We start from the raw sequence: 12,192 nt of genomic DNA on the forward strand, positions 1-12,192 counted from the left end.
AAAAAAGGAAATCGAAGGCTTCTAAAAACTTGAGGACTCCCGCATTCCTCTGTGTGTTGCCGCCCTCGCCCTCTTCCTCCTGCTGCTGGCATTGTAGTACCCTTTTCCCTGGAGACTAGTAGGTCTCCACCTCCTGGGTCAATAGATGCCAGATGCCCAGAGCTTACCTGAAACCCTCTTGCTGTATGTTGTCCCTTTGCCCCGGAGATCTAGGACAAGCAGGCAAGAACTTCCGGTTTCATCATTAACTTCCAGATTGCCTCCTGCCCTTTAGTGCTAAACTGGAGAAGCAGGGTCACAGGGACCTCAAGACTGGGGCCTGGGGCAGCAGGTCAGAGATTCGGCCCCTCTGGTGGCTTCCTTGACCCTCCCATCTGAGGATCCGCGTGGCGGAGGGAGGAGAACAGGGACAACACTTGATAGGGCCTGCTGGGAGCACGCATGCGCTGTGTGTTAATCTTCCCACAACTATATGGGATAAGGAACTGGCTTACTCCCACGTAGTGACCCGGATGGATGAGTGGCTGAGCCAAAGGAGCCAAGTCAATGTCTGTCTTTCCACCTAATAATGCTGCTGTCTGCACAATATTTAGAGCAGGTAAGAGAAGCAGATCAACTAGAACATGACAGTAAAGGCGGTATATGGAGTGGTTGAGAATAGGCTCTGGAGCCAGGCTGAGTTAAAGCAGGTTCAGTTACTTCAGAGCTGTGTGACCTCAGGGAAATTGTCCAACCTCTCTGTGCACCAGTTTCCTTATCTGTAAAATGGAAACTAATCATACCTACCTCATAGGACTGATGTGAGGATTAAAATGAGTTGATAAATATCAAGCAATTAAAATACTACCTGGCACATACATAGCAAGGAGTCTATAAATGTTTGATAATTGTTGTTATTGAATTAAGTCCCACGAAGGTAGAAATCTTTGTTTTAGTTCCTGGTCTGTTTTAGTACAGTGCCTGGTACTTAATAGATGGTCCATAAATATTTGTTGGGTAAACGAATATTATTATAATCAGAAAACTCTTTTGTAATGTGACATTATTTATTTAGGCCAGCAGAGGGCAGCAGATAGCTATGACCGACTAATTCTGGGAAAAGAAAAGGCTAACAGCACAGTTGGTGGGTTGAAAGGTTGACATTGCAACTGCATGAGTAGCCCCCGCCCCTACCCGTCCCACTCACCTTTGTGCAGGTTAGGTTAGCATGATTGGCAGAAATTCCAATTCACGACAGACCTTGGTTCAATTTTCTTCTTACCAGCCCTACTTATTTTCAGTTTCCCCTCTGCCTTCCTTTCTCCCTTCCTCCCTTCTTTCCTCCCTCCCTTCTTTTCCTTCTTCTTCCACTCTTCCTCCAATTACCCGTTTCTCTCTCATAGACACACACTTACTCCTGTGCATCAAGCTAGTATACTGTACACATTCCCAAATCTTATCTGTTCAACTGCAGCTTGTATTCCAAATCAAGAAGTGCATATCCTTATGCAGTCTTCTTCCCAACCAACCAATGATGCTAAATGTGGCATAATAAGAAAGCACATCTCATTTGATAAAACCAGACCCAGAGAGGTACTGTAACTTGGCTCAGGACACACAGCAATTAGTCATAGAGTTAGAGCACTCACCAGGACCTTTGGCTCTCTCCAGGTTATCAAGTGCTTCCCTTTTTATGCACAGAGAAGGCTCAAGTGGTCCCCATGAATTGATCCAATCAGTGTCACCATCAGTGGCTAGCCCCAGAGGCAGTTTTCCTGTGCTCTGTCTGGCACAGAGGAGCAAACTTCTTCCAGATCAGCTTCCTGGAAGGTCCAGAAGGCCTCTGCCCATAGCTCTCATGTTTTCTCTGTGACCCAGTACAAGTCCATCTTCTCCAGTTGGTGCATTTCCTCGACAGGACCCACACCGGCAAAATCAAAAGTGTGTTCCCTGGGAGACCCTGGGTAGCCGATCCCAGAATGCCCTGTTTCTTGCTGGCAGCTTCTGTAGTGGTTCTGGCAGCTGGAGTGGTTCCTTCACCTCAGCGTCCTGGCCACTCCAGAGTCTCAGTTCAGGGGTGGCCCACAGCCACGGCCTCCCCCAATTGGCTTAGGAGCCTGTCTTCCCCAACTATTACCCAAACAGTCATGCAGGGGTAACTATTTGGAAATATATATTTAATTGAGTTTCCTACTGAAAAACAAATTCCATATGACTTGATGAGTTAAAGAAAACTAAAATAAGAAAACTTAAAAACTGGAAAAAATATGGGTGACCTATTCTATGTCTTAGATTAGGAAGATTTCCTTAGGCATTACACAAAGGAAAAGATTTACAGAGTTGATTACATAAAAATTAAAAAGTTCTATGCCCCAGGAAACATTAAAACAAACGAACAAAAAACAAAACAAAATTAAAAGCAAGCAAGAAACTGGGAAAAATTTGGCTACACATATAACAGACAAAAGGTGAATATCCTAAATCAAAATATCAGAGGAAACCGGATAAAGATATTGAACTGACAACCTAAAAATATAAACTTACAGGAATATAGAACATGTTCAATCTCAGTGGTCATGAAATAAATGCCAAATTCAACTTTTTTTTTTACTTTTGAAGTAGCAAATAATAGTATCAGTGAAGATGTGAAGCCACAGGTCCACTCATTCTGCTGGTGGCACATTTCTGGAGGGCACTTTAGGTTTACAGGTGTCCAAGATAAATGCTTTTTTCCATAGCCTTTGTTCTTATCACTGTATTTATTTATTACCAATTGCCCCTCCCCATCTTCCCCTACCAGATCAATAAACACCTTGACAACAGGGATGTTGCTTATTGATTTGTCCCAGGTGCTTAAAACAGCACCTGGCCCATAATAGGATGTTCAACATACACTTAGTGAGTGAATAATTGAACTTTGGCCCCTGTCTACTCTTAGGAATTAACCCTAAGACAACAATCAGAGATCTACAAAAAGATTTCCATCCAAGGATGTTTATGTCAGCATATGTTGTTGACAAACGTTGCAAATCATTTAAATGTCCAACAATAGGAGATTAGCAAACAAATTATAATACATCCTTATTAAAGACTACAATAATAAAATCATTAAAATCATGTTGTAGATGATAGGACATTGAGAGACCTTCTAGATATAATGTGTTGTAAAAAAGGCAGTTTATATAACGCTGTTTTCTAGGGAATTTCTGGAAATAGTCTCCAGAAATTTTCTGTATATAGCAATATATATGTATGCATATATATTACATATATATTCTATGCATACATAGATATAGATATATGTTTGTTTTTACATCAGCACTGCTCAGAGAGCAATGCCAGCACATCTTCCCAGAGCTGATGTGATCAAGCACTCTTAACTGTTATAGGGCACCATTAAAGACATAGCCTCCTTCATAACTCTTAGAATCAGAGCTGGTGAGCACTTCAGGATTCACCTAGTTCGAAGGGGTGGGGGAGAAGGGTACAGCTGCCCTGAGGCTCCCAGTGCAAAGGTATATGTAGAGCCAGAGCCAGAACTCACTAAATAGCAGTCATTATCATGGAGTAACTTCCAGTTGCCCAGATTCCAAGGTCTGATGTTTGTCCTGAGGATTTGCTCAGTGACAGTTGTCATTCTCCCTTTGGCCAGAAGAGGGTAGACACTTGCCATGGATGGAAGTAGAGAGCAGGCAGATATTTTCTTTCGGGCTGGGATAACATCTCCCAAAAAGGTCATTCTGCTCTAATGAGACATGCAGCTCAAGACAAAATTCCCGACTCTTCTGCTGCAGAGATGCCATTTAAAAGACAGTGAGTTTCGAAGACTGAAGATCTTTTCTTAGTTCCAACTTTGTCACTTCACCTCTCTGAGCCTCATTCTTTATTAAGTGAAGTAGGCTCCCCACTAGGTAACTATGAGGAGATATTAGGAGGAAATATGTAAAATTATAAAGTTTCATATTACAAAACACAGCCACATGAAATAAGGTGTTTAACATCAGTGTTGTGTATGAAGGAGACAGCTGGACAAAGGAGAGAAGTCCAGGCCATGGGAGGCTTTTCTGGTCACAGGTAAATATAGATTTGTCAATTCTCCAGCTATTGACACCAACTCATTTTGTACTTGGAAAGGATTCGACTACTTTTACTTACATTTCAAACTGTGCATATTTTAAAAGTTAAAGATGTACTTTACCTATGGACTCTGTGAGAAAAGTGAGGTATCACAGGGATACATGTAAAGTCCCACGATTCAGTTGAAAAATATTCCCCAATACAAAGGAAGGTATAGATGATATTAATTTTTTAAAACCATAAGTGTTGAAGAGGTTACATATGTGATCATGAGGAGCTAAAAGGTATTTTATTTTTAAAAACCTAGTGCCATTTTCTTAGGATGTGGAGCCCTATTATTATTTTCACAATAATCTGTGGCAGCCAGAGTCATGCTGCAGTTTGAGTATTATATTTGGGGACAATGAGGAACTAGAATGTAGTTGACAGGCAAGCAGTCATGAGGGGACAGTCTAGAAAATCATGTCTGGAGGAGGAGCTGAGGAACTGAGCCATGCACCTAGAGAAGATCAGCCCTGAGTGAGACAGGACCTGTAGGAAGGAGTTCAGTCAGAATAGAGGGTCAAAGTCACAAAGGAAGGTCTGGTCTCAATACTGAAGAGCCTTCTCAACAATCATAGCGAAGTACTCGTATATCATCATCAGGTCAGGAAGTTCTGGACACTTCGACGGTTCAAAGAGTGCCTGGAAGACCCCTCTGATGTCGGGTGATGAAAAGGTGCTGCTAAAGTGGTCTCAGAAACCAACTTGCCCCTGTACAACAAAATCAGTCATGTGTCAAAATGTGATGGCCGAGAGCAAGCTTGCAGACATCAGAACGGTTCCTATAGCACCACAGGATGCAAGGGCCTTGATATATAGGGGACAAAGGTATAGGTTCACAAAAGTCAGACTGTACCGGCAAGTTAGGCCATGTTTGTGGCACCAACATATCCCGATGATGAATGTCAGTGAAAGGGGTTCAGTCGACTTGAATAAAAAAAAAAGAAGGGGATGGGGCAGCCGGGTGGCTCAGTTGGTTAGAGTGTGAGCTCTGAACAAGGTTGCCGGTTCGATTCCCACATGGGCCAATAAGCTGCACCCTCCGCAACTAGATTGAAGACAACGACTTGAGCTGAGCTGCCACTGAGCTGCTGGTGGGTGCCGGATGGCTCAGTTGGTTAGAACCCATGCTCTTAACAACAAGGTTGCTAGTTCGAGCCCTACATGGGATGGTGGGCTGTTCCTCACCCCACAACTAGACTGAAAATGGCAACTGGACTTGGAGCTGAGCTGTGCCCTCCACAACTAGATTAAAGGACAATGACTTGATTTGGAGCTGATGGGTCCTGGAAAAAACACAGTTACCCAATAAAAAAAAATTACAAAAAAGGAGGTACCAAAGAATTTGTTTCCACAGCAGTTAGACAGAGATTGGGATTGGCTGAGGTGTGTCTACTTGCTCACTCACCAACCCTCCCTAATGAATTTGCATACCATTGAGGCACTTTTTAGAGAGCTGTGTGTATTTTCTTTGAAGGCATAGGGATGATCCCTCAGGCTCATCATGGTTGAGATGTTATCTTGTTCTGTTTCCTTGTTTAGTCTCCGAGGTTACCGGACAATAGGAAGGAAGAGGGAAGAAAGTGTCTGGAATGATGGAGCCACAAGATGATGTGTGTGTTGCATTGCAAATGACTGCATGGGAACTGCTGCTTATTGAGATTCCCCAAGGTGACCAGTCAGCCTCTTAGAGCCTGATCAATTTGAAAGAATTGATAAAACATAAGTTTCTAGAACTACCAAGATGAGGATGAGACCCATGACCAATCTCCTCTCTGAATTTCTTTCAACTTTCTCAAACCCTACCTGCTGGGCCTCCAGGGGTGTGACTTCCAAGGGCTCCACCAGCTCTGAAAGATGGGCTGAAGGACACAGGCCTCAGAATTGTTACAGTGCTTTATCTCAGTTCTGAGAAATGGTGAAAGCTACTAGGTCATATGGGGAACCATTCATTTCATTATTATGGACATTTCCTTCCCCTAATGGTACAATAACATCTGGTGAATACCCAATGGGTTGACCAACATAATTTTTTTTTCTTTGAAATAGCAGTTGTATTTTATTTGTTGAATATATTGCTGAATTCTTATTTTTTAAAAGCAGATGACTGGGAAATTTTACACATCTCTTCGTTGGTCTTCTTCAAAGCTACCTGAAAAATTTTAGTACAGTTGATAAAACTGGTGGACATGGCCAATAATTAATTTTTTTGTCTAGGTTGATGGTCCTTAATAAAGGCTTTTACTCACCTGTCGAAGCGCTTCTTGAACTTTCTACTAATTGAAAGTGGTTGTGTTCAACATGCATTTTTGAAACTGAGAACTTTTTTAGCAGAACTCCAATACGCATTTCAAGTTTGTGGAGAACACAGAAACACAGGGGGACACTGCAACCTTTTGCCTTTTGACCTCAAGTTTCTCCTCCAACATCCATCTGTCATTTTTCTCCCATTTCAGGATGAAGGTGTCCTTTTACTCTTTCGAAACTAACACATCAATTCATGTCCTTGATCCCGAATATCTGACCTTTGATGGAGCACCTACCTTGGGGCTTCTGTTAACTCATCATCCTCTTGACTTCTTGGCTGGTTGTCACTCCTCAGGTTTACAAACTCAGTCCTGTTCTCTCCCCAGACTAAAAAACGCAAGCCTTGCTTCCTTCTACTCTGGTTCCTCCTGCAGCCACCATCCTACCTCCTTCATTCCCATCACGACCACTTGGGGAAGTCTCACACCTTCAAACCACCAAATGCAGCAGGCTTTATAGCCAATGCTTAAAATGCTTTTGAATCTCTCAGAGTATCGAACATGTCTTCCCCCACGACTCTAGTTCTTTCTTTGGCTTCTTTAACACCTCCCATTTTTCCGAGTAACCTACCTAATGTTCTTCCTCGCACCTATGGAATGTGGCCTCTCCTGGTAATCTTCCCTGATGCTTTGATGCTCTGCCAAGCTGTCCTTCTCATTCTCAGTGATAATGGTTGCCAAGCCTCCTGCCCAGAGTGGCCTGCTCAGCCTCTCATTTCTAATTGTTAGCTTGTCAATTCGTCCAGAAGATGGCCTTTCCAACCCAGCCCAGGCCAATCCCAACCTATCATCTTGCCCGTTGCGGTAGATCTTTTCTGATTGTTTGCCCAGCTCAGAATGGACTCTCCATTCTTTGGAAAGGGACCCCAATCCACAAGGTGAGCTGCTAGCAGCCATGTGACTTGACTTCTGACCAGCTAACAGGCACCTGCCTGAGGCTGAGTCACTCGTGTCTTCTCTCCTAGTTTTGAAGTGACAGAGACAAAGGCTTGGACTAGTTGTAACTGGTACTACCGAAGGGGAAAGGTCCATGAATTCCTGGTACTGAGGTCCCTTAGAGCTGTCCCAGGTCCCAGTTTTTCTGGTTACTTCAACTGTCCCATGGATTCATGGAGATACACTAGGAATATTCTAGGAAAGTCCCTCTTTTGGCTGAGTTGGTTTTTATTATTGATAGACCTTTAAGTATCAGAATCACCTATACTTCTCCTCCAGGGATCTCTAATTCTGTCAAAGGCCCTACCATTCCCTCACCCAGCAAGGCCTTGCTCTTGCTTTTCTTCAGGCTCACACTCAGAATGCTCAAACCTCGTCACTTTTATCTCCAAAATAAGTCCACTCCTTTCCACGTCCTCTCCCATTCCCCTGGCTCCATTCTTTGTGATCTCCGCGCTGGGCTTTTCCAACCCCTCCATGCTCCAGTGGTAATTTGGATCTTATCACTTTTCTGTCTAAACCCTAAGCGAAGTCTTGCAGCTCTTACCATAGCATAAAGAACCCTTCTCATTCTGATCACAGGTACATTGGGGCTTATCATGTGCTGTTTTCACTCCTGCTATGTGCCAGCCAGGCCTGATGACCGAACTTATCCAAACATGCTCTGTTACTCACTTCCTCTATGATGTTTGAACTTCTGTTCCCTTTGGCCACTGGCACTGGTAAAATCTTACTGCTCCTTTTTGGCTTATTTCAGGCCCTTTCCCTGTCTCCTTAGAACCTGTCCCTCCATCATCTGGAACAGGAGGTCATTTGCCATGTTTTAAGCTCATCTTCCCTTCCAGGCTATGAAGTACAAGCTACCTTTAATTCCTGGCAACACAGTGGCAGATCAGAACTGGATGTTGAATGAATTGGTTCATATACCATCAGATGTTTACCAGGATAGGAAAAGGCCTGAGAGCACAGCCAAGGTCCGAGTATTTGCCTTCTGTCCTTGCTTACCATGATTTTAGCCAAAATCAGGGAAAAGAAAGGATAGGGGGTGCTGAGTGGGTGAATTAACCAGGCTGTGACCCAGGCAACCAGGCATCAGTGTCTGAAAAACAGCATACTCATAAAATTGTTTTTAGGCTCCAGGAAGAACACATTTGTACAGCTTTAGAGTTGAAAATTCATTTCCATATACATTAACTGATTTAATTGGCACTGAACCACACGAAGCAGTGAAAGTTTATGAATGCCAGTCTGTAGGTGAGGGAACAGCCACGTCAGGTGGCGTCAACAGGTTCACAGAAGTAAATGATCGACTTTCAACAGGAAACTGCCTTCTCACCTCAGATCCAGTGTTCTTTTCTCTCTGCGATACCAGGTTGCCTCCCCAATGCCAGAGTTCAAATACCATCAAACAGGCTATTTGTGGAGGTGGGCATAGGTGTGTGTGTGTGTGGGGGGGGTAATCTGTTTCTAAATCATGTTTTTTCCCCCAACCCTTGTTGTCACACGTGCCAGCCTAAGGAGGTTAATTGCCCTGTACAGAAAATGTTATCTTATTCCCAGAAATAGATACCACCCCAAACACTTTAATTTAATGGTAAAATATTTTAATTTCTCATAAAGCTTTAATTTTCTTTAATTTTCTTTAATTTCTCACCGCCCCCTCCCCACTCCATAGACTCGACATGGAAAAGCATCCGCAAGCGTGTGCAGTAGCTGAGCAGGAGGACCACGTGTGCGTATACATCTATGCATATACATACAGGTTTATTTAAACGATCAGATCTACACTTTTGGAGGCTGTTTGGAGCATCTTATCAAAAGAAAACACATTTTAAGCACGAGGTTATAAAAAGCTTTTCAGACCCAAAGGCCATTTAATACAATACATCCTACTTGGGTAGTTTAGCAAACATTTTTAAAACCCACATCCAACAGGCTTGTTAGTATTGGATATACAGATTTGGTTTCAAAGCTGAAATGCCCCTGGTGTAACAGACCTTCTCATGAAATTCAGTTATTTTATACTATGCCATAAAAAATAGGGACAAGTATCTATTGACAACTTAAATATTAACTCAATAGGCTACTTGGTGATATAAATAGAAAAAAAAAAGTGGTCATGAAGTAGGAGTGAAAAGGTATGACACCAGCCTATCTTGGACAGCAAAGGATATTAAAAAATCTATCCTAGAATCTAAAACAGGAAAAAGAGTCAAATATTCCACTCCATAGAGACCCCATCTGGCCCAAATCATCCCCCAAGGAGTACACCCCCGACACATGAGGTTTACTAACCACCTGCTACAGATGTTACTATGTCACTAATTAACAATGGTCACAGAAAATGTGGTATACCAGAGGTTTTGTTATCATACACAATGCATCAGTAGCTGTAGGGATATTCCTCTAAGAGCTACAGTCAGAAGGCAAGCTGACAACGTCCATGCCGCTGGTCCAAGAAACCACAGCTAAGAGACAAGAGCATTCGTTGGCACAGTGAGCTCTCTCTGGCATGTTCCCCAGTCTAGTGAGAGGGGCTGGGACATGGGAGTCAATCCCAGCCAGGTAGTTACTGCAGCTGCCTACTCCTGGGCCTCCTTGCGGGTCAACTTGTAGATCTCGGTGGGGCCGTCCACGTGGGTGATCGTGGTGGTGAGCTGGAGTTCTTCCCCACTGTGGACACCCAGATCACCTGAAACAGCAGTTTTTGGTGTTAGGCGTGTTCAAGGAGAAAGGAGAAGAAAGCTGGGGTTCATCTGAGTAACAGTCACCCAATACCAGCCCTCTTTCATAGTCTGAGCTTACAGAGAAACACCAGGACACTTAGGGCTCAGTCCCAACCTTTTCACTTGGACTTGGCAGTCATATCACCCATTTTTGTCTCTCAGAAAAGAGATATGAATGAGAGATGAGTCAACGTACTGCTTATATAATTGGTAGTAATTACTAACATTTAACGAACGCTTCCATGGTACCTGACGCTATTCTCAATGCTTTATGAATGAGTGTATTTAATCCTCACAAAAACCCTCCAAGGCGGCACTCTGATCATGCCAGCTTTACAGATGAGAAAACTGGGAGGACTGTAAGGTGACTGCCCCCGGTGGCAGAGCAGACCCACAACAGAGCCCAGAACTAGGCAGAAGGAAGGCTCCTGCTATGGGCTAAGCTGGCACAACTTTCCTCCCCAGTGATGGGAGGGCAGCCAACTACACACTTGCTGTGAATAATTTACAAAGTGCCTATGCCATGTGAAGGCAAACAAGACCTGCTTATCACCAACAGAGCTGGCAGGGTACTACATATAATACATTTAGGAACAATTAAGGGTTTTCTTCTCAAGGACAAAGTACCAGAAATGTGCTCTGAATCTTCTGCTGCTCCTCAGGACTCTGTTTTGGTCAGGCCACACACTGGCCCTATCCAGTGCTTGGTCAAAACTAATTCTAGATTTGCATATCTGGGTGAGCCATCAAAAGTTCAAAGCCAGTTTCATGATCTGCATGTCTGAGAGTCATCAAAATTTCAAACAGAGTTCTCCTGACCACCCCAGCAAACCCATTAGCACCTCCAAGTGTTTACCTTAGGAATCCCTTTCATTGAAGACTTCTGTGGTTCAAAACCCAAGTAAAGTTATATGCTATTATCAGTTTCCAAGGAGTCTTCAATTAGCAGGTCCTAGAAAACGTGTATGATCCTATAGATCATTTGAAGAAACAGCCCAAATTACTTTGGCTTCCTTATTTTAACAAGTACCTAGTACTTGTTGTAGTGCTTATCACGTGCCTGATACTATTCTAAACACTTTCAAAATATTAATTAATACACTTAATCCGCAAACCAGCCTATTGAAAGAGGTACTATTGTCATCCTGTCATTCCCATTCTGTTGATGAGACAACTGAGGCACAGAGAGGCTAAGCAACTTGCCCAAGGCCCAAGTGAGGCAACAGTGATGTGAGCAAATAGGAGCAATGAGGACCCAGCATCCAGGCTCACGCTCCACTTTTAGGCTGTGCTGTCTCTTCGTGCATGTTCAGATGGGACTGCCAGCAAAGTATTAAGACAGATTAGTTAGTATAATATCAGGCAGTCAGGAATTCCCTGTAGACTGAGTAAAGATAAGATAAAAAATCTGGTCATTCCTTAAACTAGCCATTCCTTTCAAAATGATAGGGTGACTTCCTCATACTGGAACAGAGACATCAATCATGCCCCAGAGCAACAAAGCCATTTTGGAGGACATTTTGAAAGGCCTCCCCAAGGCTGAGCAACAGAACAAATCTGATAAACACCTTAATGACAGGCACCAGTATTCCAGCATTCCCCATTCCAGGCAGAAAAAAACCATATAAAACTCAAGCCTTTGACCCTAACTAGTGGGCATCCCATTTTCCAGGTACCCTTCCTCCCGCTCGGGAGCTGTAACCTTTCTCTTGCTCTAATAAAACCATCCTCTGCTACAAACTCCACCTCTCTGGTCCGTGTCTCCATTCTTCGGCTTCATGAGACCACGACCCCGGCACAAGAAATATCCTACATCATTATGAATCCACACGCAATGTGTTACAGTCATAAATACAAACATACAATAATTTGGATGAATTGTTCCGCATATTAATTTTGATTTTTGATGAAAGAGAATTTATAGCATACAGTATCAGTGCACTGCTAGTAAGGAGAGCTGTCATGTATGAGTAGTTACTGCATGCACTGTGAGGGGCTTAGCATGCCCTGTATTTCCTTACAAGATATGAAGATACTGAGGCTCAGATAGGCAATTAACTCCTCTAACATGATGCAGCCTGCTCCCAGCAGAGCTGGGATGAGGACCCAGATGTATGGGGCTCCGG

General features: G+C 43.3%; 1 protein-coding gene across 1 annotated transcript in view; it reads right to left on the bottom strand.

Moving 5' to 3' along the window:
* Positions 1–9,083: 9,083 nt before the first annotated feature.
* The window catches only part of WLS (Wnt ligand secretion mediator), a 103,459-nt gene continuing 100,350 nt past the window's right edge, over positions 9,084–12,192 (bottom strand). The window contains exon 12 of the mRNA XM_019646785.1: positions 9,084–10,032. Coding sequence (XP_019502330.1) covers positions 9,923–10,032 — 110 coding nt within the window. The 3' untranslated portion in view covers positions 9,084–9,922. The remainder of the gene's footprint in view (positions 10,033–12,192) is intronic.

Source organism: Hipposideros armiger, unplaced genomic scaffold (genome assembly GCF_001890085.2).
Source record: "Hipposideros armiger isolate ML-2016 unplaced genomic scaffold, ASM189008v1 scaffold_106, whole genome shotgun sequence".
Taxonomy (NCBI): domain Eukaryota; kingdom Metazoa; phylum Chordata; class Mammalia; order Chiroptera; family Hipposideridae; genus Hipposideros; species Hipposideros armiger.